Source organism: Osmerus mordax, chromosome 7 (genome assembly GCF_038355195.1).
Source record: "Osmerus mordax isolate fOsmMor3 chromosome 7, fOsmMor3.pri, whole genome shotgun sequence".
Taxonomy (NCBI): domain Eukaryota; kingdom Metazoa; phylum Chordata; class Actinopteri; order Osmeriformes; family Osmeridae; genus Osmerus; species Osmerus mordax.
Window position 1 is genome coordinate 20,471,154 of NC_090056.1, and position 27,825 is coordinate 20,498,978.

Genomic DNA, 27,825 nt, shown 5'->3' on the forward strand with positions numbered 1-27,825 from the left:
AGAGGGGGAGGGTGTGTATTAGTAGTCAAGCATGTCACATTGGTGGTATTTGACCTCTGTTGGTTAACTACAGGATGACAGCAGAGTTAGACAAGGACACTGACATTTCTCTCTCTCTCTCCCTCCCCCTCTCTCACCCCCCCTCTATCTCTCTCTCTCTCTCTCTCCCTCCCTCCCTCCCCCTCTCTCTCTCCCCCCATTCTCTCTCTCTCCATCCCCCACTCTTCTCTCCTCCCTCCCCCTCTCCTCTCCCTCTCTTCTCCCTCTCTCCCCCTCCTCCTCCTCTCTCTCCTCCCTCTCCCCCCTCCCTCCCCCCTCTCTCTTCCCCCTCTCTCTCTCCCTCCGCCTCTCTCTCTCTCCCTCCCTCCCCTCTCTCTCTCCCTCCGCCCCTCTCTCTCTCCTCCCCCTCTCTCTCTCCCTCCCCCTCTCTCTCTCTCCCTCCCCCCTCTCTCTCCTCCCCCTCTCTCTCTCTCTCCTCCCCCCCTCTCTCTCCTCAGTTATGTGTCAGACAGGCTCAAGCAGTATGGTTATATAACAGGAGATACTTGTTTCATTATGATGATCTCATTACTCTGCATTCCTTCTGCCTGAGTCCCCCATCCCTCCATTCCCTCCATCTCTTTTTCTCCATCCCTCCATCTCTTTTTCTCCATCCCTCCATTCCCTCCATCTCTTTTTCTCCATCCCTCCATTCCCTCCATCTCTTTTTCTCCATCCCTCCATTCCCTCCATCTCTTTTTCTCCATCCCTCCATTCTGTTATCCATCCACTCTTTAACCCCCATCTCCCATCCCTCCATCCTTTCACACTTCCATCCATATCTTCATCATTTAATCCCCCCCAATACTTCTACCTCTTTATCCCTCCCTCCATCCATCTCTTTATCCCTCCCTCCTTCTTTCCCTCCATCCATCCCCCCATCCATCCATCCATCCACCCCCCTTTCCTCCCAGTGTGTGGATGTTAACATGCTGTTAACGAGTCTATCTGTTTTCTCTGCTTTGTTCTTCTAAGTATGGATGGAGGGAGAGGGAGGCAGAGAGAGGGAGTGGGAGAGAGAGGGGTTGGGAGAGAGGGGGGTGGGAGAGAGAGGGGTTGGGAGAGAGAGGGGTTGGGAGAGAGGGGGGGAGAGAGAGGGGTTGGGAGAGAGGGGGTGGGAGAGAGAGGGGTTGGGAGGAGAGGGGGTGGGAGAGAGAGGGGTTGGGAGAGAGGGGGTGGGAGAGAGGGGGGGGTGGGAGAGAGAGGGTGGGAGAGAGAGGGGTTGGGAGAGAGGGGGTGGGAGAGAGGGGGTGGGAGAGAGTGGTTGGGAGAAGGAGGGGAGGGAGAAAGAGAGAGGGAGGAGGGAGAAATAGAGAGGGAGGGAGGAGAGATAGTGTGACAGAGGTTTTATGTGGGGAGAAGACTGAGTGAATGCATGGATTTGTGTGTGTGTTTGTGAGCGTGTTTGTGTGTGTGTGTTTGTGTGTGTGTAAGTTCTGTCACGTGTACAGGAAGTGTTTTGCCTGCAGTGTGCCGCAGCCAGATGGAACAGGTGCAGCAGTGGTGGAGTTATTAATAGTACAGGAGAGTGTATCCTCAGGGAGTTCCCTCTCTCTCTCTCCATCCCCCTCTCCCTCTCCCCTCTCTCTCTCTCTCTCTCCCTCTCTCACTCACCATCCTTCTTTCTTTCTCCCAACCCCTTTTATCCGTTTCTTTTTTTCTCTGGCCCCATCTTACAGCAGGTTACAGCTCTCTCTTACAGTGTGTATCCCCAGGGAGTTCCTTTCTCTCTCCCCCCCCCCCTTTTCTACGTCTCTAGCTCTGCTGCTCTCTCTCTCTGTCTCCTCTCACCCCCCCCTATCGCTCCCCCCCCACCCTGTCTTCCACAACCCTCTCTCTCCTCCTCTTGGTCTTTATGTCTTTCGTCTTCTCTCTCCTCCCCCATTCTCTGTACTCTCCCTCCCCATCGCTGTCTCTCTTGCACTCTCTCTCTCTCTGCCAGGGTTTTCCCAGCCTAATGTAACATGTTTTAATGATCTGTCCTAATAAATAATTCCAAAGTCATGGAGGCCCAAGCTAAAAATAAAATTACAGCTTGAATAATGCATTCCTTTCTTTTTGACCCTTAGCATTGTGTGCTGTGTGTGTGCGTGTGTGTGTGTGTGTGTGTGTGCGTGTGCGTACGTATACATGTGTGTGTGAGCTGTGTGAAGAAAGAGAGAAAGAATGTGAGTGAGAGAGCAAACATCTAGCCCCAGGTTGTGTAGTGCCCTAGTAAAGTCCAGCCCCAGCCCTCTCCCCAGCCCCTCTCCCCAGCCCCAGCCCTCTCCCCAGCCCTCTCCCCAGCCCCAGCCCTCTCCCCAGCCCTCTCCCCAGCCCTCTCCCCAGCCCCCAGCCCTCTCCCCCAGCCCTCTCCCCAGCCCCAGCCCTCTCCCCAGCCCTCTCCCCAGCCCCAGCCCTCTCCCCAGCCCTCTCCCCAGCCCCAGCCCCCAGCCCCAGCCCTCTCCCCAACTAATCAAAATACAGGAATTATAAGAATATTCTCTTTCTCTGTAGTAAGATGTTTCTGTCTCTCTCCCAGCTTGTCTCTCTAGCTCTCTCTACCTCTCTCTCTCTACCTATGTCTCTCTACCTCTCTCTCTCTACCTCTCCAACTCTGTCTCCCTCTCAATCCGTTTCTTTAACTCACACTCTCTATGTCTCTTTATCCATCTCTTTCCATCTTTCTCCCCTCGATCTGTCTGTCTCCCAGCTCATCTCCCTAGCTCTTTGAAGTTCTCTCCAGAAACAGATCAGAAACAGATCACATCTCCAGCAGGGGAGGGAAACGGACGACAACTTCAAAGTGTTTCTTCTTCTTCTTCTTCTCAGAGAACGCAAACATTTTTAGACAGCTGGTTTTGAAACTGTGTGTGTGGGAGGAGGGGGGGGGCTGACAGGGGGGGGGGGGCTGACAGTGGGGGGGGCTGACAGGGGGTGTGTGGATGAGAAGAGGAGGCAAGGGGGATATGGGGGAGGGTGAGGAGAGGGGTGAGAGGTGGTTATAGATCAAAGTGCATAGATCGGCACCATCTTGTTTTGTCCATTTTTCCACTAGAGAAAGCCTTCACTGTTCCACACATTCTGTTGTGGGTCAACAGAGAGGACATGACCATCTGAGCGTGGGTAACATCCCTGCTCTCCAGACATGTTAGTCACTAACACACAGTCATGTGACTAATATGCTGCACCGAGCTTCACCGTGGCTGAAAAAAGATACAACACGGCTAACCTTCTCCATCTCCTCTCTCCCTCGCCCTCTCCCTCTCTCCCTCTCCCTCTCCCTCTCTCACATTGTATATTTTTATCTCTCTGCCGCCCCCACCCCCCCCCCCCCCCCCCCCACAGCGGTGTGCCTGGTGCTGGGCTGTGTGATCTTCCCAGACGGCTGGGACGCGGAGGTGGTGAGGGACCTGTGTGGGGAGCTGACGGGCCGGTACAGCCTGGGCGCCTGCTCTGTGCGCTGGGCCTACATCCTGGCCATCATGGGCATCCTGGACGCCCTCATCCTCTCCTTCCTGGCCTTCGTCCTGGGAAACAGGCAGAACCAGGACCTCTACCTGGACCACCTACAGAACAGCAAAGGTACAAGGGAAGGAGGTGAGGGAGGGAGGGAGGCGGAGGAGAGGAATAGAAAGAGAATGAGAAACAGAAAAGTTGGAGGAGTAGAGAAGGAAAAGGGGAATAAAGAAGGAAAGAACTAGAGAGAGAACGAGGGGAGGATGAGGGATACTATTCAGTTTTGGATTTAATGTCATACTATTTTTATAAAACATTGTCCAAGGCGAGATCACCTTAAATTAAAACGTTATACAACCTACCAGGCATCTCTCAAGTTATATGTTGAAAATATTAAACATGTGAGTTGTGAGTTGTGAGTTACGTGTTCTTGCACCAATTTGTGGACTATGTTCTTGCAGATTTCACTGTCTCCAGGGTAAGTGTTCTGGGAATGTAACTTTGTGGTGATTGTGAAGTGTACTGTGCATTGTGATCCCTGTGATGGTGTGTGTTGAGGTGTGATGTGTTGTGCTGAAGTGATCCCTGTGATGGTGTGTGTTGAGGTGTAATGTGTTGTGCTGAAGTGATCCCTGTGATGGTGTGTGTTGAGGTGTGATGTGTTGTGCTGAAGTGATCCCTGTGATGGTGTGTGTTGAGGTGTAATGTGTTGTGCTGAAGTGATCCCTGTGATGGTGTGTGTTGAGGTGTAATGTGTTGTGCTGAAGTGATCCCTGTGATGGTGTGTGTTGAGGTGTGATGTGTTGTGCTGAAGTGATCCCTGTGATGGTGTGTGTTGAGGTGTGATGTGTTGTGCTGAAGTGATCCCTGTGATGGTGTGTGTTGAGGTGTAATGTGTTGTGCTGAAGTGATCCCTGTGATGGTGTGTGTTGAGGTGTGATGTGTTGTGCTGAAGTGATCCCTGTGATGGTGTGTGTTGAGGTGTGATGTGTTGTGCTGAAGTGATCCCTGTGATGGTGTGTGTTGAGGTGTGATGTGTTGTGCTGAAGTGATCCCTGTGATGGTGTGTGTTGAGGTGTGATGTGTTGTGCTGAAGTGATCCCTGTGATGGTGTGTGTTGAGGTGTAATGTGTTGTGCTGAAGTGATCCCTGTGATGGTGTGTGTTGAGGTGTAATGTGTTGTGCTGAAGTGATCCCTGTGATGGTGTGTGTTGAGGTGTAATGTGTTGTGCTGAAGTGATCCCTGTGATGGTGTGTGTTGAGGTGTGATGTGTTGTGCTGAAGTGATCCCTGTGATGGTGTGTGTTGAGGTGTGATGTGTTGTGCTGAAGTGATCCCTGTGATGGTGTGTGTTGAGGTGTAATGTGTTGTGCTGAAGTGATCCCTGTGATGGTGTGTGTTGAGGTGTGATGTGTTGTGCTGAAGTGATCCCTGTGATGGTGTGTGTTGAGGTGTAATGTGTTGTGCTGAAGTGATCCCTGTGATGGTGTGTGTTGAGGTGTAATGTGTTGTGCTGAAGTGATCCCTGTGATGGTGTGTGTTGAGGTGTAATGTGTTGTGCATTGTGATCCCTGTGATGGTGTGTGTTGAGGTGTGATGTGTTGTGCTGAAGTGATCCCTGTGATGGTGTGTGTTGAGGTGTGATGTGTTGTGCTGAAGTGATCCCTGTGATGGTGTGTGTTGAGGTGTAATGTGTTGTGCTGAAGTGATCCCTGTGATGGTGTGTGTTGAGGTGTGATGTGTTGTGCTGAAGTGATCCCTGTGATGGTGTGTGTTGAGGTGTAATGTGTTGTGCATTGTGATCCCTGTGATGGTGTGTGTTGAGGTGTGATGTGTTGTGCTGAAGTGATCCCTGTGATGGTGTGTGTTGAGGTGTGATGTGTTGTGCTGAAGTGATCCCTGTGATGGTGTGTGTTGAGGTGTAATGTGTTGTGCTGAAGTGATCCCTGTGATGGTGTGTGTTGAGGTGTAATGTGTTGTGCTGAAGTGATCCCTGTGATGGTGTGTGTTGAGGTGTGATGTGTTGTGCTGAAGTGATCCCTGTGATGGTGTGTGTTGAGGTGTAATGTGTTGTGCTGAAGTGATCCCTGTGATGGTGTGTGTTGAGGTGTAATGTGTTGTGCTGAAGTGATCCCTGTGATGGTGTGTGTTGAGGTGTAATGTGTTGTGCTGAAGTGATCCCTGTGATGGTGTGTGTTGAGGTGTGATGTGTTGTGCTGAAGTGATCCCTGTGATGGTGTGTGTTGAGGTGTAATGTGTTGTGCTGAAGTGATCCCTGTGATGGTGTGTGTTGAGGTGTAATGTGTTGTGCTGAAGTGATCCCTGTGATGGTGTGTGTTGAGGTGTGATGTGTTGTGCTGAAGTGATCCCTGTGATGGTGTGTGTTGAGGTGTGATGTGTTGTGCTGAAGTGATCCCTGTGATGGTGTGTGTTGAGGTGTAATGTGTTGTGCTGAAGTGATCCCTGTGATGGTGTGTGTTGAGGTGTAATGTGTTGTGCTGAAGTGATCCCTGTGATGGTGTGTGTTGAGGTGTGATGTGTTGTGCTGAAGTGATCCCTGTGATGGTGTGTGTTGAGGTGTAATGTGTTGTGCTGAAGTGATCCCTGTGATGGTGTGTGTTGAGGTGTGATGTGTTGTGCTGAAGTGATCCCTGTGATGGGATGTTGTTGAGGTGTAATGTGTTGTGCTGAAGTGATCCCTGTGATGGTGTGTGTTGAGGTGTAATGTGTTGTGCTGAAGTGATCCCTGTGATGGTGTGTGTTGAGGTGTAATGTGTTGTGCTGAAGTGATCCCTGTGATGGTGTGTGTTGAGGTGTGATGTGTTGTGCTGAAGTGATCCCTGTGATGGTGTGTGTTGAGGTGTGATGTGTTGTGCTGAAGTGATCCCTGTGATGGTGTGTGTTGAGGTGTAATGTGTTGTGCTGAAGTGATCCCTGTGATGGTGTGTGTTGAGGTGTAATGTGTTGTGCTGAAGTGATCCCTGTGATGGTGTGTGTTGAGGTGTAATGTGTTGTGCTGAAGTGATCCCTGTGATGGTGTGTGTTGAGGTGTGATGTGTTGTGCTGAAGTGATCCCTGTGATGGTGTGTGTTGAGGTGTAATGTGTTGTGCTGAAGTGATCCCTGTGATGGTGTGTGTTGAGGTGTGATGTGTTGTGCTGAAGTGATCCCTGTGATGGGATGTTGTTGAGGTGTAATGTGTTGTGCTGAAGTGATCCCTGTGATGGTGTGTGTTGAGGTGTAATGTGTTGTGCTGAAGTGATCCCTGTGATGGTGTGTGTTGAGGTGTAATGTGTTGTGCTGAAGTGATCCCTGTGATGGTGTGTGTTGAGGTGTGATGTGTTGTGCTGAAGTGATCCCTGTGATGGTGTGTGTTGAGGTGTGATGTGTTGTGCTGAAGTGATCCCTGTGATGGTGTGTGTTGAGGTGTAATGTGTTGTGCTGAAGTGATCCCTGTGATGGTGTGTGTTGAGGTGTAATGTGTTGTGCTGAAGTGATCCCTGTGATGGTGTGTGTTGAGGTGTAATGTGTTGTGCTGAAGTGATCCCTGTGATGGTGTGTGTTGAGGTGTAATGTGTTGTGCTGAAGTGATCCCTGTGATGGTGTGTGTTGAGGTGTAATGTGTTGTGCTGAAGTGATCCCTGTGATGGTGTGTGTTGAGGTGTAATGTGTTGTGCTGAAGTGATCCCTGTGATGGTGTGTGTTGAGGTGTAATGTGTTGTGCTGAAGTGATCCCTGTGATGGTGTGTGTTGAGGTGTAATGTGTTGTGCTGAAGTGATCCCTGTGATGGTGTGTGTTGAGGTGTAATGTGTTGTGCTGAAGTGATCCCTGTGATGGTGTGTGTTGAGGTGTAATGTGTTGTGCTGAAGTGATCCCTGTGATGGTGTGTGTTGAGGTGTAATGTGTTGTGCTGAAGTGATCCCTGTGATGGTGTGTGTTGAGGTGTAATGTGTTGTGCTGAAGTGATCCCTGTGATGGTGTGTGTTGAGGTGTAATGTGTTGTGCTGAAGTGATCCCTGTGATGGTGTGTGTTGAGGTGTAATGTGTTGTGCTGAAGTGATCCCTGTGATGGTGTGTGTTGAGGTGTAATGTGTTGTGCTGAAGTGATCCCTGTGATGGTGTGTGTTGAGGTGTAATGTGTTGTGCTGAAGTGATCCCTGTGATGGTGTGTGTTGAGGTGTAATGTGTTGTGCTGAAGTGATCCCTGTGATGGTGTGTGTTGAGGTGTGATGTGTTGTGCTGAAGTGATCCCTGTGATGGTGTGTGTTGAGGTGTAATGTGTTGTGCTGAAGTGATCCCTGTGATGGTGTGTGTTGAGGTGTAATGTGTTGTGCTGAAGTGATCCCTGTGATGGTGTGTGTTGAGGTGTAATGTGTTGTGCTGAAGTGATCCCTGTGATGGTGTGTGTTGTAAACAGTTTTGTGTGGTATTGTAAAGTGTTGTGGGAATGTGCATTAGGTATAAAATCATCGTGTACACTCCTCTCCAGTAGACTATATTGTTGGCTGTTAGCTTGGCTAGGTTGAGAAAACGATTTCATCACAACGCGGAAGTTCGGATTTCATGGGACCAGCGGTAACTCGTTAGCCTGGTCCTAACCAGACTCTCGTACATTGCATTTGTATAGAGAGTCTGGGCTCGATCCATTGACAAGCGTTAACTTCCTTGAAGGCGGGTACTCTGTTGAAGTTTAAAACTATTGGATCTGCCCAGAGCCACTCTGGATCTGGCATAACCAATCGCTAGCGTTCGCCTTAGCCAACTCCTTCACCACTAACGGAGCTAGCTGGAAAATCAAATGAACCCCGTGGGGATCAAAGATTGTTCTTGCTCCGGCTTTAACTTCTGGATATACGGCAGCGTTGCCACAACGGACCGAATGGCTTCGCTCGCATTTTTCTCCGCCGCCATTACGGAACTACAACACAAACTAGCGCACTATATCAACGTCATCGTTCTCAGCCACTCCCTCTGTTCGCTGATTGGACCGGTAAAAAGTTTACCGGAGACATCTGACCAATACACCTCAAGCCCAGACGCAGTACAGAAGCAAAATGAAAATTGAGCGGAAGTACGTAGGAGGGCAGAACCAGGCTAGTAACTCGTCACCCATGGCAACAGAACCTTACATTAGCTAAAAGTTAACGGTAGCTAACTGTCGCTTTTTAAAACAAACGATCGTAAAACAAAGTTATCACACAATTTGTTCTAAACATCTATATTTAACCAGTGAATTTCTACACAATGATAACCAACTATGTTGACACATTATGGCACTCAACTTGACGTAAGTAAGTACAGTAAGTACAGGGACATTCCCCCCGAGGCAAGTAGGGTGAAGTGCCTTGCCCAAGTAAACAACGTCATTTGGCACAGCCGGGAATCGAACTGGCAACCTTCTGATTACTAGCCCGACTAAACGCTCAGCCACCTGACTCCACTCTTCCTCACTACTTAGTTTTTCACCTTCTCACCTCTGCATAGCGACGCTGCAAGAAGCTGTCGTCTTCGACAACACACACCACATTCCCTGGATCCTTTCTGCAGCAACCACAGGAACGGAAATATCTCTCCTCAGTTGACAAAAGCGTTTCACGGGTCGACATTTAATCAAGTAGTCCAGTGACCCCCCCCCCCCCCCCCCCCCCAAAAAAAAATACAACCAATATAATACTAGCTTGGTCATTTAAAAATGGCGGGTTTGTGCAGTGTGTCCCTGTCGAGATTCTGTCTGACCAATCAGTGGTCTGTGTGTCCTTGTCGAGATTCTGTCTGACCAATCAGTAGTCTGTTGTATTTTCACGTCACGTTTTGGTATCGCTTCTTCAGCTCGCTTGAAACCTCGACGAAGTTCCAAGTACAGTAAAGAATAGCTTTATTATGAACCAAATCCTCTAATACGACTCTACAATGGCATTATCTAATCATCGAAATAAAAAATACTAATATTTCTAATAATCAAAATATAAATATGTAAATACAAATATATCTAATCATTTAACCCTTGTGTTATCTTCGGGTCATTCTGACCCATCAGTCATTGTGACCCACAAACAAAGTGAAGCATTTTCTTTTCACTGTCGGGCTGTCTCAGACCCCGCACATTGGAATGGTTAAAAGAAAATTATTTTTATTTGTTTTTGTATTGGGTAAAATTGGGTAAACACAACGATGGTTCGTTATGAACCTTTGGGTCATGTGACCCGAAGGCAGCACGAGGGTTAAATATTGGGACCAAACAGCAGTTACAGTTTCCTCCACTGTGTCTGTCTGCAGATTGAAATCCGGGACAGACGAGATCCCAGGTATGGACTCCAGCGACTCCACTGAAGCTGCCTGCTGGAACTCCCTCTCTCCTCTCCTCTCCTCCTTTCCTCCCCTCCCCTCCCCTCCTTTCCTCTCCTCTGTGATCATAATTGCAAGATCAGCTATATTTTGCAAATAAGGGTGTGTGTGTATGTCTGATTTTGACTCACTGTATAGTAAACACTAGTGTGTGTGTGTTTAAGTGTGTGTGTGTGAGACCAATGTACTCAGTACTCAGCAGTGAACAGCCCAGATCAGCTTTTCAGAACTGCACAGCTCTGGGACATGAAACACAGCTTACATCAATATTCAAATTCATGTAAATACCATTACTGTTGCAACCCCAGCCTGTGTAGTCCTAAACTTTTAAATATTTTCAAAACTTTTCTCACAGGATCTGTACAAACTTGTTGTTAAACTTGTACAGTGACAACTCCCAACCTCTAACATTGTAACAAAGGAATCAAAATAGTCTATTATGCTCAAAACGCGAATGAACAGAGCGTTTATGCTCTCTTGCAGCAAACAGTGCAAGAAACACTTCACAGCATTCTCCTCACTCATTAATGACCAGTTCCGTTTCAGTTTGACCTTTTTTGCCCCATCTCTATACAGGCATTTGCGTGCGAGACCTTTAGGCACCAAAATAAGACCCTGGCTGGGATCTATCTAGTTCTTGTTACAAAAAGTAAACCTTTAGCCTTTCCCAAGCCTGAAGAGTCTGCTAGGTCTCCAGTGTTGCTGTTCTCAGCTGGAAACAGCTCGGACAGGTAGAGAGATAGAGGAAGTTGAGGGGGACCGTTTCACGACACCAAGCAGCCGTTGTCAGGAACAACGCTTTACTGTAATGATGAGCCTTGCCAACGACTGACTGACCTTGACACCAGCCCTGTGGTGAAGCTCCTCTTTTTGCACTAGCGGTAGATGTCTGTGTTGGGGGTTTGATCCAGGGATGTAGTCTAGTGTGAAACTGAGGCCATACTGTCAGCATGTGACCCCCAGCCATTTATCAATGCTCAGTTCATAGACATATTTTACAGAAGTCAATACTATACATTCTATAGTAATTAGAAAAAATACTTCAGGAAATGACACAGGAAGTTGTTGTGGTCCCTACCTGGCCCCTTCTGTTAGCCTGGAGCAGGTGCTGGTTCACTATTACTATTAGGAACCAGTACCACAACACCTGTTAGCCTGGAGCAGGTGCTGGTTCACTATTACTATTAGGAACCAGTACCACAACACCTGTTAGCCTGGAGCAGGTGCTGGTTCACTATTACTATTAGGAACCAGTACCACAACACCTGTTAGCCTGGAGCAGGTGCTGGTTCACTATTACTATTAGGAACCAGTACCACAACACCTGTTAGCCTGGATACACACACACACTTAAACACCACACATATACACCACACACACTAATACACACAATACACCACATATACTTACCACACACCCATGCCACTAAAACATATACACACACACAGACACCACATACACATGTACACACCACACACACACACACACACACACACACACACACACACACACACCACACACACTCCTGCCAGCTGTTAGTTTACTACCAAACACTCAGGAAGAAGCTCTGCCCAGACCACAGCCTGGACACCAGGGCTGACGACAAATACATTTGAAATCTGTCTATTTAGAGTTTAATCCAAAATATCCTGTTTTATGATCCAGTACCTTGTTCAATTAATCTTTGAAATGCTTCAGTTAAAGGTTTGAGTATTGAGTATAAAACAGTTTTTGTTACTTCTACACACACCAGGGTCAAATACTGTTTCAAATGGGATTTGAACCCAAACCCTGCTGTTGGAGCACTAACACAGTGTGTGTTAGACCCACTCTCATCTAGGGGCAACACTCAGCCAATCACAGGGTCGGAGCATGACGAGACTTGCCTGAGAGTTCAAAGGTCAAAGATCAAAAGCCTAAGAACGTTCGCTCAGGGGTCAAAGCGTTCGGACCGGTAGGGGTCATCGGTCCTAAGATTTCCTGAGTAGCTTTGTAGATTCTAGTGTTGGTCTAAATCAGCACGTAGAGATTCGTCGTCACGCCGACCTGACGTGGGCCAAACATCCCTGTTGATACGAGAGGAAAACCAACCTGTGGAAAAGTCAGTTTTGTATAAAGGAAGTTACTGTATCTGTTGTTGTTCTCCATGTGTTGGTTCTCAGTTTGCGTTGGTTCGTTTGTGTTCCGTCCCCAATGAAAGTGTTTATTATCATTATTGGTTACTTTAAATGTATTGATTAGATCGGCAGATTTGATGAGTGAGAAAATGTCAAAAGAAAACCCTACTGATAACTGCTTCAGCTCAAGATACCGTCAGATATATTGATAAACTTGATTGTCGGAACTCTCAGTTATTGATATATTATTGATCAAGTGAGAAGCAAGAGGAAGGGTCAAAGTTTGTAGCACCTAATTTCATGAGACTAATACTTAAATTAATTTGGATGGTGGGGTGGGAGGTATTCTCAAAAATATATATTTTAACTGCTTTTTAAATGTTGGTGAGAATCACATGACGATTTAACTGCTTAAAAAGACTGACAAGGTTGAAAAAATAAAGAGTTTTACTTAAGAATGAGTTTAGTCTTTAATGTCTCTACTCTGGTTATTCTGTCTGTCCCTGCTGAGGGAGGAGGGGCAGGGAGGGAGGGGCAGGGGGTTGGGGGGAGAGGATCTGTACTGCTCTTTTTCAGAGGCTCAGGAAGAAGCGGTCTCTCCTCAGGGAATGGGGACACCAGCAGAGGACAGGGGTTTCAACAGATATAAGATCTGCCGCCGATAAGTGTCCCTGTTGGGTCTGCCAACGCTGATTTAAACCATTCCCAAAATGTTTTGAAACTTCATTCATTAATTTTTTTCAACCTTTAGAAATGTATTAAGAAGAAAAACTTTTTTTGTACTTTTAGAGTTTTTCAACCTTTAAACTTTTTCTTCACACACGACAAAAACAAAGTTTCAGTTTTTTTTTTTACTTTAAGAAAACCTTTTATTCAAAAAGATTTACACACGTAGCGAAATGAGAGGAGAGCGGAGGAGAGGACGGAACAAAGAAGCCTAGAGCAGAGTACAGCAGAGTACAGCAGAGTACAGTAGAGTACAGTAGAGTACAATACAGTGCTCATCAAGTACTCATCATTAAAGCAAACCTTTTTTTGTAAATGTTTTTTGAAAATCTTTTTTTTCCTTTTTGAAACTTTTTCTCCCAAACCTTAATTATTTTATTTATTTCAACCTTTTGAAACCCTCCGCCTCCCCAAAAAAAGATATATTGTACATGATCAATACAATACTGTATGGGAGCTGTTAGAAAATGAATCTTAAACCAAAGAATTAAGTGAAATAACAAACACTATACATTAATCAACAGAAATGTAACATTGATTCTCCATAAATGAAACCATGTATATAAAACATGAGGATGGTTTGGACAGGATAGAGGTCTGTGATGCAAACACCAGTAGAGACCGTGGTCTTTACATTCATGTATTTACTAACAGTGTCCTGCTAACAAGGTCTAACAAACATCACACTTTATAAGAAACCGACTGCTCCAGTAAACACACTGACTCGTTTATTTCCTCACTTGATTTAGATTGCTGACCTTGATCCAGCAATGACTGGTGAGCTGAATCAGATTCATATGTAAGGGTAGACAGGTGAGCTGAATCAGATTCAACTGCTTGAGATTCAGACAGGTGAGCTGAATCAGATTCAACTGCTTGAGATTCAGACAGGTGAGCTGAATCAGATTCAACTGCTTGAGATTCAGACAGGTGAGCTGAATCAGATTCAACTGCTTGAGATTCAGACAGGTGAGCTGAATCAGATTCAACTGCTTGAGATTCAGACAGGTGAGCTGAATCAGATTCAACTGCTTGAGATTCAGACAGGTGAGCTGAATCAGATTCAACTGCTTGAGATTCAGACCGGTGAGCTGAATCAGATTCAACTGCTTGAGATTCAGACAGGTGAGGGGAATCAGGTTCAACATTGTGTACAGGACAGATGACCAGAGGTGAGATCTCATCAGCAGGGCTGAAGAATGGATGAAGTTTCCCTTTGAAGCAACAGCCAGTGAAAGAGAAGATAAGACACTTGGTCTCCACATTGTAGAAGGACACCGTGCCCTCCTCATAGTCCACAAACACCCCCACCTTCTGGGGCTCCTGGCTCAGGTGGAGGTGGACATGGATGTCAGCCAGGTATTTACCTTCCCTCAGTCTAATAGTCCAATATCCATGTCTCGGTCTCAAATAAAAAATCCCCTTCCTCTTGCAGGACTCTTTAGCTACTCCTAAATGCCACTCAGTCTTGTTATTGACCTGCACCTCATAGTAGAACCTCCCTGAGGAGAAGCCCTGTGTTCCAAGGACATCAAGACGCATGTCATACCTCTTTGGGGTCTCAGGAAGATTCTGTTGTTCAACTCCACAACTCACTTGTTTCCCATCAGCAGACAGGATGAGTCTGGGATGTGCAGTATCGGGGTCTAGAGTCACTTCCACTGTGGAGAGAAACACACCATGGTGAACACATGAACACCATCATACACCTAGAAACATACATTATGAACACATGAACACCATCATACACCTACAAACATACACTATGAACACATGAACACCCTCATACACCTACAAACATACACTATGAACACATGAACACCATCATACACCTAGAAACATACACTATGAACACATGAACACCCTCATACACCTAGAAACATACACTATGAACACATGAACACCATCACACACCTAGAAACATACACTATGAACACGAACACCATCACACACCTAGAAACATACACTGTGAACACATGAACACCCCCATACACCTAGAAAACATACACTATGAACACATGAATACTATCATACACCTATAAACGTACACTATGAACACATGAACACCCTCATACACCTAGAAACATACACTATGAACACCATCACACACCTAGAAACATACACTATGAACGCATGAATACCATCATATACCTAGAAACGTACGTGAACACCATCATACAGTTTTGAGGTGAATCCGGTTGGAAGTCGAAAACATACAAATGCCTTGTAGAAGAGTACGGTACAGTACATTACCACTGTAGACGTAAAACTTGAGTCCACAAATGTGTTGTCTTTATAAGAAAAATCCAGGATGGTTAGGATTGTCAATGAGTAAATACTTTGAGTCATGTGACAGTAATCGGGAAAAGCTGGTTCATGCAGGAGACTCAGAGACTCATGTGATGTCACTCTGCATCACCGTCACATTCTGCAGACTTACCCTCCTACTGACAGCAGGGCAGTCTACTTAAGACCAGGTACTGCCCCACCCTCCTACTGACAGCAGGGCAGTCTACTTAAGACCAGGTACTGCCCCACCCTCCTACTGACAGCAGGGCAGTCTACTTAAGACCAGGTACTGCCCCACCCTCCTACTGACAGCAGGGCAGTCTACTTAAGACCAGGTACTGCCCCACCCTCCTACTGACAGCAGGGCAGTCTACTTAAGACCAGGTACTGCCCCACCCTCCTACTGACAGCAGGGCAGTCTACTTAAGACCAGGTACTGCCCCACCCTCCTACTGACAGCAGGGCAGTCTACTTAAGACCAGGTACTGCCCCACCCTCCTACTGACAGCAAGGCAGTCTACTTAAGACCAGGTACTGCCCCACCCTCCTACTGACAGCAGGGCAGTCTACTTAAGACCAGGTACTGCCCCACCCTCCTACTGACAGCAGGGCAGTCTACTTAAGACCAGGTACTGCCCCACCCTCCTACTGACAGCAGGGCAGTCTACTTAAGACCAGGTACTGCCCCACCCTCCTACTGACAGCAGGGCAGTCTACTTAAGACCAGGTACTGCCCCACCCTCCTACTGACAGCAGGGCAGTCTACTTAAGACCAGGTACTGCCCCACCCTCCAGCAGGACGGTCTACTTAAGACCAGGTACTGCCCCACCCTCCAGCAGGACGGTCTACTTAAGACCAGGTACTGCCCCACCCTCCAGCAGGACGGTCTACTTAAGACCAGGTACTGCCCCACCCTCCAGCAGGACGGTCTACTTAAGACCAGGTACTGCCCCACCCTCCAGCAGGACGGTCTACTTAAGACCAGGTACTGCCCCACCCTCCAGCAGGACGGTCTACTTAAGACCAGGTACTGCCCCACCCTCCAGCAGGACGGTCTACTTAAGACCAGGTACTGCCCCACCCTCCAGCAGGACGGTCTACTTAAGACCAGGTACTGCCCCACCCTCCAGCAGGACGGTCTACTTAAGACCAGGTACTGCCCCACCCTCCAGCAGGACGGTCTACTTAAGACCAGGTACTGCCCCACCCTCCAGCAGGACGGTCTACTTAAGACCAGGTACTGCCCCACCCTCCAGCAGGACGGTCTACTTAAGACCAGGTACTGCCCCACCCTCCAGCAGGACGGTCTACTTAAGACCAGGTACTGCCCCACCCTCCAGCAGGACGGTCTACTTAAGACCAGGTACTGCCCCACCCTCCAGCAGGACGGTCTACTTAAGACCAGGTACTGCCCCACCCTCCAGCAGGACGGTCTACTTAAGACCAGGTACTGCCCCACCCTCCAGCAGGACGGTCTACTTAAGACCAGGTACTGCCCCACCCTCCAGCAGGACGGTCTACTTAAGACCAGGTACTGCCCCACCCTCCAGCAGGACGGTCTACTTAAGACCAGGTACTGCCCCACCCTCCAGCAGGACGGTCTACTTAAGACCAGGTACTGCCCCACCCTCCAGCAGGACGGTCTACTTAAGACCAGGTACTGCCCCACCCTCCAGCAGGACGGTCTACTTAAGACCAGGTACTGCCCCACCCTCCAGCAGGACGGTCTACTTAAGACCAGGTACTGCCCCACCCTCCAGCAGGACGGTCTACTTAAGACCAGGTACTGCCCCACCCTCCAGCAGGACGGTCTACTTAAGACCAGGTACTGCCCCACCCTCCAGCAGGACGGTCTACTTAAGACCAGGTACTGCCCCACCCTCCAGCAGGACGGTCTACTTAAGACCAGGTACTGCCCCACCCTCCAGCAGGACGGTCTACTTAAGACCAGGTACTGCCCCACCCTCCAGCAGGACGGTCTACTTAAGACCAGGTACTGCCCCACCCTCCAGCAGGACGGTCTACTTAAGACCAGGTACTGCCCCACCCTCCAGCAGGACGGTCTACTTAAGACCAGGTACTGCCCCACCCTCCAGCAGGACGGTCTACTTAAGACCAGGTACTGCCCCACCCTCCAGCAGGACGGTCTACTTAAGACCAGGTACTGCCCCACCCTCCAGCAGGACGGTCTACTTAAGACCAGGTACTGCCCCACCCTCCAGCAGGACGGTCTACTTAAGACCAGGTACTGCCCCACCCTCCAGCAGGACGGTCTACTTAAGACCAGGTACTGCCCCACCCTCCAGCAGGACGGTCTACTTAAGACCAGGTACTGCCCCACCCTCCAGCAGGACGGTCTACTTAAGACCAGGTACTGCCCCACCCTCCAGCAGGACGGTCTACTTAAGACCAGGTACTGCCCCACCCTCCAGCAGGACGGTCTACTTAAGACCAGGTACTGCCCCACCCTCCAGCAGGACGGTCTACTTAAGACCAGGTACTGCCCCACCCTCCAGCAGGACGGTCTACTTAAGACCAGGTACTGCCCCACCCTCCAGCAGGACGGTCTACTTAAGACCAGGTACTGCCCCACCCTCCAGCAGGACGGTCTACTTAAGACCAGGTACTGCCCCACCCTCCAGCAGGACGGTCTACTTAAGACCAGGTACTGCCCCACCCTCCAGCAGGACGGTCTACTTAAGACCAGGTACTGCCCCACCCTCCAGCAGGACGGTCTACTTAAGACCAGGTACTGCCCCACCCTCCAGCAGGACGGTCTACTTAAGACCAGGTACTGCCCCACCCTCCAGCAGGACGGTCTACTTAAGACCAGGTACTGCCCCACCCTCCAGCAGGACGGTCTACTTAAGACCAGGTACTGCCCCACCCTCCAGCAGGACGGTCTACTTAAGACCAGGTACTGCCCCACCCTCCAGCAGGACGGTCTACTTAAGACCAGGTACTGCCCCACCCTCCAGCAGGACGGTCTACTTAAGACCAGGAACTGCCCCACCCTCCTACTGACAGCAGGGCAGTCTACTTAAGACCAGGTACTGCCCCACCCTCCAGCAGGGCAGTCTACTTAAGACCAGGTACTGCCCCACCCTCCAGCAGGGCAGTCTACTTAAGACCAGGTACTGCCCCACCCTCCAGCAGGGCAGTCTACTTAAGACCAGGTACTGCCCCACCCTCCAGCAGGACGGTCTACTTAAGACCAGGTACTGCCCCACCCTCCAGCAGGACGGTCTACTTAAGACCAGGTACTGCCCCACCCTCCAGCAGGACGGTCTACTTAAGACCAGGTACTGCCCCACCCTCCAGCAGGACGGTCTACTTAAGACCAGGTACTGCCCCACCCTCCAGCAGGACGGTCTACTTAAGACCAGGTACTGCCCCACCCTCCAGCAGGACGGTCTACTTAAGACCAGGTACTGCCCCACCCTCCAGCAGGACGGTCTACTTAAGACCAGGTACTGCCCCACCCTCCAGCAGGACGGTCTACTTAAGACCAGGTACTGCCCCACCCTCCAGCAGGACGGTCTACTTAAGACCAGGTACTGCCCCACCCTCCAGCAGGACGGTCTACTTAAGACCAGGTACTGCCCCACCCTCCAGCAGGACGGTCTACTTAAGACCAGGTACTGCCCCACCCTCCAGCAGGACGGTCTACTTAAGACCAGGTACTGCCCCACCCTCCAGCAGGACGGTCTACTTAAGACCAGGTACTGCCCCACCCTCCAGCAGGACGGTCTACTTAAGACCAGGTACTGCCCCACCCTCCAGCAGGACGGTCTACTTAAGACCAGGTACTGCCCCACCCTCCAGCAGGACGGTCTACTTAAGACCAGGAACTGCCCCACCCTCCTACTGACAGCAGGGCAGTCTACTTAAGACCAGGTACTGCCCCACCCTCCAGCAGGGCAGTCTACTTAAGACCAGGTACTGCCCCACCCTCCAGCAGGGCAGTCTACTTAAGACCAGGTACTGCCCCACCCTCCAGCAGGGCAGTCTACTTAAGACCAGGTACTGCCCCACCCTCCTACTGACAGCAGGGCAGTCTACTTAAGACCAGGTACTGCCCCACCCTCCAGCAGGACGGTCTACTTAAGACCAGGTACTGCCCCACCCTCCAGCAGGACGGTCTACTTAAGACCAGGTACTGCCCCACCCTCCAGCAGGACGGTCTACTTAAGACCAGGTACTGCCCCACCCTCCAGCAGGACGGTCTACTTAAGACCAGGTACTGCCCCACCCTCCAGCAGGACGGTCTACTTAAGACCAGGTACTGCCCCACCCTCCAGCAGGACGGTCTACTTAAGACCAGGTACTGCCCCACCCTCCAGCAGGACGGTCTACTTAAGACCAGGTACTGCCCCACCCTCCAGCAGGACGGTCTACTTAAGACCAGGTACTGCCCCACCCTCCAGCAGGACGGTCTACTTAAGACCAGGTACTGCCCCACCCTCCAGCAGGACGGTCTACTTAAGACCAGGTACTGCCCCACCCTCCAGCAGGACGGTCTACTTAAGACCAGGTACTGCCCCACCCTCCAGCAGGACGGTCTACTTAAGACCAGGTACTGCCCCACCCTCCAGCAGGACGGTCTACTTAAGACCAGGTACTGCCCCACCCTCCAGCAGGACGGTCTACTTAAGACCAGGTACTGCCCCACCCTCCAGCAGGACGGTCTACTTAAGACCAGGTACTGCCCCACCCTCCAGCAGGACGGTCTACTTAAGACCAGGTACTGCCCCACCCTCCAGCAGGACGGTCTACTTAAGACCAGGTACTGCCCCACCCTCCAGCAGGACGGTCTACTTAAGACCAGGAACTGCCCCACCCTCCTACTGACAGCAGGGCAGTCTACTTAAGACCAGGTACTGCCCCACCCTCCAGCAGGGCAGTCTACTTAAGACCAGGTACTGCCCCACCCTCCAGCAGGGCAGTCTACTTAAGACCAGGTACTGCCCCACCCTCCAGCAGGGCAGTCTACTTAAGACCAGGTACTGCCCCACCCTCCTACTGACAGCAGGGCAGTCTACTTAAGACCAGGTACTGCCCCACCCTCCAGCAGGACGGTCTACTTAAGACCAGGTACTGCCCCACCCTCCAGCAGGACGGTCTACTTAAGACCAGGTACTGCCCCACCCTCCAGCAGGACGGTCTACTTAAGACCAGGTACTGCCCCACCCTCCAGCAGGACGGTCTACTTAAGACCAGGTACTGCCCCACCCTCCAGCAGGACGGTCTACTTAAGACCAGGAACTGCCCCACCCTCCTACTGACAGCAGGGCAGTCTACTTAAGACCAGGTACTGCCCCACCCTCCAGCAGGGCAGTCTACTTAAGACCAGGTACTGCCCCACCCTCCAGCAGGGCAGTCTACTTAAGACCAGGTACTGCCCCACCCTCCAGCAGGGCAGTCTACTTAAGACCAGGTACTGCCCCACCCTCCTACTGACAGCAGGGCAGTCTACTTAAGACCAGGTACTGCCCCACCCTCCAGCAGGACGGTCTACTTAAGACCAGGTACTGCCCCACCCTCCAGCAGGACGGTCTACTTAAGACCAGGTACTGCCCCACCCTCCAGCAGGACGGTCTACTTAAGACCAGGTACTGCCCCACCCTCCAGCAGGACGGTCTACTTAAGACCAGGTACTGCCCCACCCTCCAGCAGGACGGTCTACTTAAGACCAGGTACTGCCCCACCCTCCAGCAGGACGGTCTACTTAAGACCAGGTACTGCCCCACCCTCCAGCAGGACGGTCTACTTAAGACCAGGTACTGCCCCACCCTCCAGCAGGACGGTCTACTTAAGACCAGGTACTGCCCCACCCTCCAGCAGGACGGTCTACTTAAGACCAGGTACTGCCCCACCCTCCAGCAGGACGGTCTACTTAAGACCAGGTACTGCCCCACCCTCCAGCAGGACGGTCTACTTAAGACCAGGTACTGCCCCACCCTCCAGCAGGACGGTCTACTTAAGACCAGGTACTGCCCCACCCTCCAGCAGGACGGTCTACTTAAGACCAGGTACTGCCCCACCCTCCAGCAGGACGGTCTACTTAAGACCAGGTACTGCCCCACCCTCCAGCAGGACGGTCTACTTACAGCCAGGGGCGGACTGGCCATCAGGGATACCGGGGAGGTGGGCCGACCGGGTTGGGATGGTCCAAAATACCGGTCCACTTCACCAACCGGCCCTCCCTCTGACATCGCCGGCACCTCCAACTATTTTCCATATTACACAGCTTGAACACGTATAACGTATAATATATAAAGTTGCCTTGCCTTGCCTACTCAACATTTGCGTCACTCGCTAGCAGACTAAGTTGTTTTTGAGAGTTAGTTAGAGCATGTCATCGGCACCAAAACGTAAAGGTGGAGCTGAAAAGCTCAGGGAGAAAAAGAACGATACGTGCGATGCATTGAGTGGGCAACGCACCGTGTATTGAGTGGACGGTCTACTTAAGACCAGGTACTGCCCCACACTCCGTCATTGCTCAGCGTGGTTCTCTTCCTACCTCCACCACCCCGGCCATTGGTTCTGTGTACCCTCTACCTACAGGGGAATGTGTATCAAGCTCTCTGCCACAATGTCGAGACGGAGAGCCGGTGAGAGCAGAACCATATCACCAAGACCAATATGTGTATTCTAAATAAACATTCTTAAACTACCACTGAGTCTTCCTGCTTGAATCTAATGTTCAGTCTAGTTTGTAGACATCTATGATGTTGTACTTGATACCAGGTCTCATCTCTGCACACTGAGAATCACACAGAACACAGACCACACTGACCTGCATGATGTCTGACAGCTTCATAATCTGAAATATAGAGATAGTTTTAATTAATTAAACATATCTATAAATTAGATTTATCCCTTCACTGCCAACATAATGACATTGACAGCTGCCTTGCTATTTAACAAAAACAATAGTAACAGTCATTACATTAGACTACCATCCTGTATATTCTATTTACCTTGGTACCCTCTTCTGTTTACCAGATCTGAGTAAAGAACAAGATGTGTTCAAACACAGCATCAGTAGGGAACAGATCCAACTTTAGACAAGTTTAATTATGATTGAAGTTGTATTATATAAGAAAATGTACACAAACATTATGTTTCCCTTCCCTCCAAGGTTTCTACTTACCCAGCTGTCTTGAAAGGGTTTCTGTAGATACAGACAGACGCATGACTGAGGTCACTAGCAGCTTTTACACAGATCTCAGAGTTACAGCCTGACATTGTTCTGTCCTCAACCATCCTGCACCACCCTGACTCCCCTCCACACCCTGACTACCAACACCCTGACTACCTACACCCTGACTACCTACACTCTGACTACCTACACCCTGACTACCAACACCCTGACTACCTACACCCTGACTACCTACACTCTGACTACCTACACCCTGACTACCTACACCCTGGCTACCTACACCCTGACTACCTACACCCTGACTACCTACACCCTGGCTACCTACACCCTGGCTACCTACACCCTGACTACCTACACCCTGACTACCTACACCCTGACTACCTACACTCTGACTATCTACACCCTGACTACTTACACCCTGACTACCTACACCCTGACTACCTACACCCTGACTACCTACACCCTGATTACCAACACCCTGACTACTTACACCCTGACTACCTACACCATGACTACCTACACTCTGACGACCAACACCCTGACGACCAACACCCTGACAACCTACACCCTGACTACTTACACCCTGACTACCTACACCATGACTACCTACACTCTGACGACCAACACCCTGACGACCAACACCCTGACAACCTACACCCTGACTACTTACACCCTGACTACCTACACCCTGGCTACCTACACCCTGACTACCTACACCCTGACTACCTACACCCTGACTACCTACACTCTGACTACCTACACTCTGACTACCTACACCCTGACTACCTACACCCTGACTACCTACACCCTGACTACCTACACTCTACCTACACCCTGACTACTTACACCCTGACTACCTACAAATGTTGGCTGTCCCATACAAATGTTGGCTGATTTATTCTCTCTGCATCCCTTTCCTCACCTAGCACAACCCTTCCGTAGAGATAATTTTATAGCATTTTATTTTTTGATTCGAAATATATTTCATTACAATATTACTGTAGAAATGTAGCAAATTTCTGTCTTATTCAGTTTTGTATTATGTTATTGTTTTGAACTGAAGTTTAACAGTTTTGAAAACAGTATGTAAGCATGTGCAAATTGGCCTGTAGGTACAAAGAGTTTTGGCAGTTGTTGTGTCGAAGTGAGAAAATAATGAATGTAATTTGAAAGATGTAGTCATTGAATGCATTTTGTGCCAAAACAATGATAAATGAGCCACAGTTTAGCCCACATATACTTCTGTTGTGCTCACTGTGTGAAGAGTTTTGAAAACGTGACTTAAGTATTGCGAAATGTGTCCTAGCGACTGTAAAAAACTGTAACAGTGGTTATAGATACTGATATGAAAAGATACAGCAGTTGATCACTGTTCTTCATGCTTTGTAACAACCATGTACATGTGGCAACCCCTTCAACTCTGTATGACATCAAGATATCAAGGTCTTTATCAGTGTTCTAATAACAGCTGAACAAGAAGAGACATTCCTGAACATGCTCCTGTCCTGACAGTGCAGTTAAATCCACTCTGCAGGAATCCTTCTGATAGTTCCACCACGCTGCCCAGCTGTTCTACCATGACAGTTGTGCTTCAACATCATCACATAGTGATTAACAGGATATCACTTACCCTGATTATAATTGAGCTGACCTGTAAATGAAGTGAGATGAGAGACAGTGAGAATCAGACATATGAACACCAGAATCTGTATAAGAACTTGGATCTATATTGACCAGCTGAAAGGGCACCCTGCCACTACCTACTCTCCCTCTGATGACGACACTACACAGTCCTGACCCGACTCCTCGGTCAAGAACTACCAGTGTGAACACTAGGGGGCAGCACAGCACAGAGATATTAATGGAAAGACTGGACATTGTAAATAAGGCTTTCGGTCCCATTTGTGGTCAGACCAGAGATACTGATATGAAGAGATACAGCAGTACATCTCTGTTCTTCATGCTTTGTAACATCCATGTACATGTGACAACCCCTTCAACTCTGTATGACATCAAGATATCAAGGTCTTTATCAGTTTCTAATAACAGCTGAACAAGAGGAGACATTCCTGAACATGCTCCTGTCCTGACAGTGCAGTTAAATCCACTCTGCAGGAATCCTTCTGACAGTTCCACCACGCTGCCCAGCTGTTCTACCATGACAGTTGTGCTTCAACATCATAACGTAGTGATAAACAGGATATCACTTACCCATTTCATTCATGAGCCATTCTGTAAATAAAGTGAGATGAGAGGCAGTGAGAATCAGACATATGAACACCAGAATCTGAACAAGAACTTGGATCTATAGCGACCAGCTGCAAGGGCACCCTACCACTACCTACTCTCCCTCTGATGACGACACTACACAGTCCTGACCCGACTCCTCAGTCAAGAACTACCAGTGTGAACAGTAGGGGGCAGCACAGCACAGAGATATGAATGGAAAGACTGGACATTGTAAATAAAGCTTTCGGTCAGAACAGAGATACTGATTGAAGAGATACAGCAGTACATCACTGTTCTTCTTGCTTTGTAACAACCATTTACATGTGACAACTCCTTCAACTCTGAATCAGACCAAGGTATCAAGGTCTTTATCAGTGTTTTAATAACAGCTGAACAAGAGGAGACATTCCTGAACATGCTCCTGTCCTGACAGTGCAGTTAAATCCACTCTGCAGGAATCCTTCTGACAGTTCCACCACGCTGCACAACTGTTCTACCATGACAGTTGTGCTTCAACATCATCACATAATGATAAACAGGATATCACTTACCCTTTTCCTTAATGATTTGATCTATGAATGAATTGAGAAGAGAGACAGTGAGAATCAGACATATAAACACCAGAATCTGAACAAGAACATGGATCTATACTGACCGGCTATAAGGGCACCCTACCACTACCTACTCTCCCTCTGATGACGACACTACACAGTCCTGACCCTACTCCTCAGTCAAGAACTACCAGTGTGAACAGTAGGGGGCAGCACAGCACAGAGATATAAATGGAAAGACTGGACATTGTAAATACAGCTTTCGGTCAGAACAGAGATACTGATTGAAGAGATACAGCAGTACATCACTGTTCTTCTTGCTTTGTAACAACCATGTACATGTGACAACCCCTTCAACTCTGAATCAGACCAAGGTATCAAGGCCTTTATCAGTGTTTTTTAATAACAGCTGAACAAGAGGAGACATTCAACCTTACTTCTATTTCTATGTCTCATCACCAGGACATAGATGATCACAGCTGATGCTAAGACAACGGCGATCACCAGAACCAGGATCCATTTCCATGTGTGATCTTGATAAAACAGCGCATCTGAAACATGCATGATTTAAAGTAGAGTTAGATATGAATGACGTGTTTCAGTATGCAGTGCAGCAGCTGCCCTTACAAAGTATGTACTAGTGCATGTAACATGAATGAGAACTCATGATATTTGGGACATGGTACTTGTATAACCTACCTATACTGCATGACATGGACATAACAACAATGTAGATATTAAATCACTTCCATGTCTGTTACAGTAGCTGTCTCTCATCAGAAACTCCCACATCTAAAACCGTCTGGATGCTTCTCAGATATGAATCTGAATAACTCACCAGGAACATGAATCCATGCCGTCTCATCTCTCTCCGTGTATTTCTGTTTCACTCTACAGTTAAAGCGGTTTCTATCTGTCTTCTGAACAGTGACCCTCAGTCTGAGTGTGTAGAGTCCCTCAGAGTCTCTGGTCGTCTCTGGAGGATCAGCAGAGAGAGGGACTCCTTTACTGTCCAGCCACACCACCTCTGGTTCAGGGTGCCAGCCTTGTGTCTCACACAGCAGACCCATCCCTGCCCCTCTGAGTCCCTCGATGGAGACCAGTGGCAGGGATCCCACAGCTACAAACACACAGATACAGATTCAACCATGTTTTAGAAGGACAGCCTTAGTTTAGGCACAATCAGCAAGTTACAGAAACTGAACTTGAAAAATTAATTAACCTTTAACATTGACTGTGATCTTTGAATCATCCTGCCAGTTCATGGTTGGTGACATAACAGAACAATTGTAAGTTCCTTCATCAGTGCCTCTAACCCGGAGCAGCTTCAAGGACACGATGCCTGTCCCCAGTTCCTCTCTAAACAGAGCTGTTCTCGTCCTGAAGGATGGATCCTGATTCTCATTGTCATCTCTGCCCTCTTTGTAACGATGGACGAAGCGGCCATTTCTGACCCACTCTACTATCATGTTCTCAGCACTGATCCGGGATTTGATGAAACATGGCAGAATGATTGTTTCACCAGCATCAACAGTGATTTGATTATGTGGAGCAATAATTTCAAACCTTCCTAAAAAGAGACAAGAACAGATGAAGAGTTAGTATCTAATACGATACACTCACAGACTTTACAGATAGCTAGATGGTAAAACATAGGGGTGGGAATTTTTTGGTAGCTCACGATTTCGATTCGAATCGATTCCTGGGGTCACAATTCGATTAAAAACCGATTCACGATTTCTTCAATTTGTTATTAAAAAAAACAAAAAAACAAATTTCGATTCAATATATGCTTACATTTGATTCCTGATTGCTGTTTAGTGTTACTTGTTTCTATTTGACTGTGATAGGTAGTTAATTGTGTTTGTCGTACAAAAATAAAAATTAAACATACAAGAATAAAAAAACAGCCTATATATATATATCTTTTTTTAAACAATACAAATAAAATCGTGAATCGATCTGAATCGCTAGAAGACTGAATCGCAAATGTGAATCGATTTTTTCCCCCACCCCTAGTAAAACACACAACTCCATGACAATGATTTGTTTACCGCAGTCTGCTGTGTGGAGCAGTAGGAGAATCCTCCAGAACCACCCAGGCAGGTTTAGCATCATTCCTGACGACAACATCCAGAACACACAGCCAGGCCTGTGTTTTTTTCGTAAACCACATTTTCCAAGGATTAAAACAAGCAGATTCAGGTGAAACCATGACGTTAACGTTCTATTTGAGCCTTGCCTTGGAATTTAGAGTAAAGTAAACCATTGATTGCAGATGGAGCATTTGTCGGCTCAATAAGAAAAATAAAGATTGTAGGCTAACTGATGACGGATACGAACATTTTACAAGTGTGGTCGTATGCGTACGCTGTCAAGTCAAACTAAATCAAATGATTATAGGATTTGATCTTTTTTTAATAATTCCAATAACAAATATATAGTCGGTATACAAACCTCGTCAAAGTCCGTCGTTCTTAACCAGCTCAAGAACCATCAAGCAGGGAGATTTGAAATCGTTGCATTTTCTTTCACTTTCATATTTGCGGCTGTCACATGACAGATACCGAAACAGTCAGTCGAGGGGTGAGGCTGCTTCAATATTTTCATTGGACACTCATTGTCCTACAGTTTAGGAAGCACAGGGCTCTCAAGTGTTTCTGATTGGATGGTGGAATTAAACTCTGTATAACTCGAGACAGCTCTGGTGGGGAGTGGGGCTGGGGCTTGGGCTTGGGATGGGGGCTGGGGCTGGGCGTGGTTAGTGTTGTGGACCGCGTCTCTCTGCCTCCTGTGGAACACTGTTCCTTCTCAGGCAGCCGTGTCTCACTTCAGAGGTAAGACCTACACACACACACAGTACACACACACACAGTACACACACACACACAGTACACACACACACAGTACACACACACACACACA

At 48.4% G+C, this 27,825-nt stretch overlaps 3 protein-coding genes across 3 annotated transcripts; 1 reads left to right on the forward strand and 2 right to left on the reverse strand.

Moving 5' to 3' along the window:
• The first annotated feature begins 2,987 nt into the window (after positions 1-2,987).
• Positions 2,988-9,807, forward strand: LOC136945528 (LHFPL tetraspan subfamily member 4 protein-like). Its single transcript, XM_067239413.1, has 4 exons — positions 2,988-2,997; positions 3,367-3,603; positions 3,939-3,955; positions 9,754-9,807. The coding sequence occupies exons 1-4, from the start codon at positions 2,988-2,990 to the stop codon at positions 9,805-9,807; spliced, it is 318 nt and encodes a 105-aa protein (XP_067095514.1).
• A 2,938-nt stretch (positions 9,808-12,745) lies between these two features.
• LOC136946398 (uncharacterized) lies at positions 12,746-14,531 on the reverse strand. The gene has a single exon (XM_067240715.1). It carries the CDS (start codon positions 14,205-14,207, stop codon positions 13,347-13,349), a length of 861 nt encoding a protein of 286 aa, XP_067096816.1. The 5' UTR covers positions 14,208-14,531; the 3' UTR covers positions 12,746-13,346.
• Positions 14,204-27,398, reverse strand: LOC136946397 (putative selection and upkeep of intraepithelial T-cells protein 1 homolog). The gene is made up of 10 exons (XM_067240714.1): positions 27,358-27,398; positions 26,955-27,052; positions 26,123-26,470; positions 25,739-26,020; positions 25,338-25,451; positions 24,901-24,921; positions 23,992-24,352; positions 23,751-23,937; positions 21,755-22,132; positions 14,204-14,326 (listed from the first exon to the last, which is right to left on the reverse strand). Exons 2-7 carry the CDS (start codon positions 27,031-27,033, stop codon positions 24,324-24,326), a joined length of 873 nt encoding a protein of 290 aa, XP_067096815.1. The 5' UTR covers positions 27,034-27,052; positions 27,358-27,398; the 3' UTR covers positions 14,204-14,326; positions 21,755-22,132; positions 23,751-23,937; positions 23,992-24,323.
• Between the last annotated feature and the right edge of the window lie 427 nt (positions 27,399-27,825).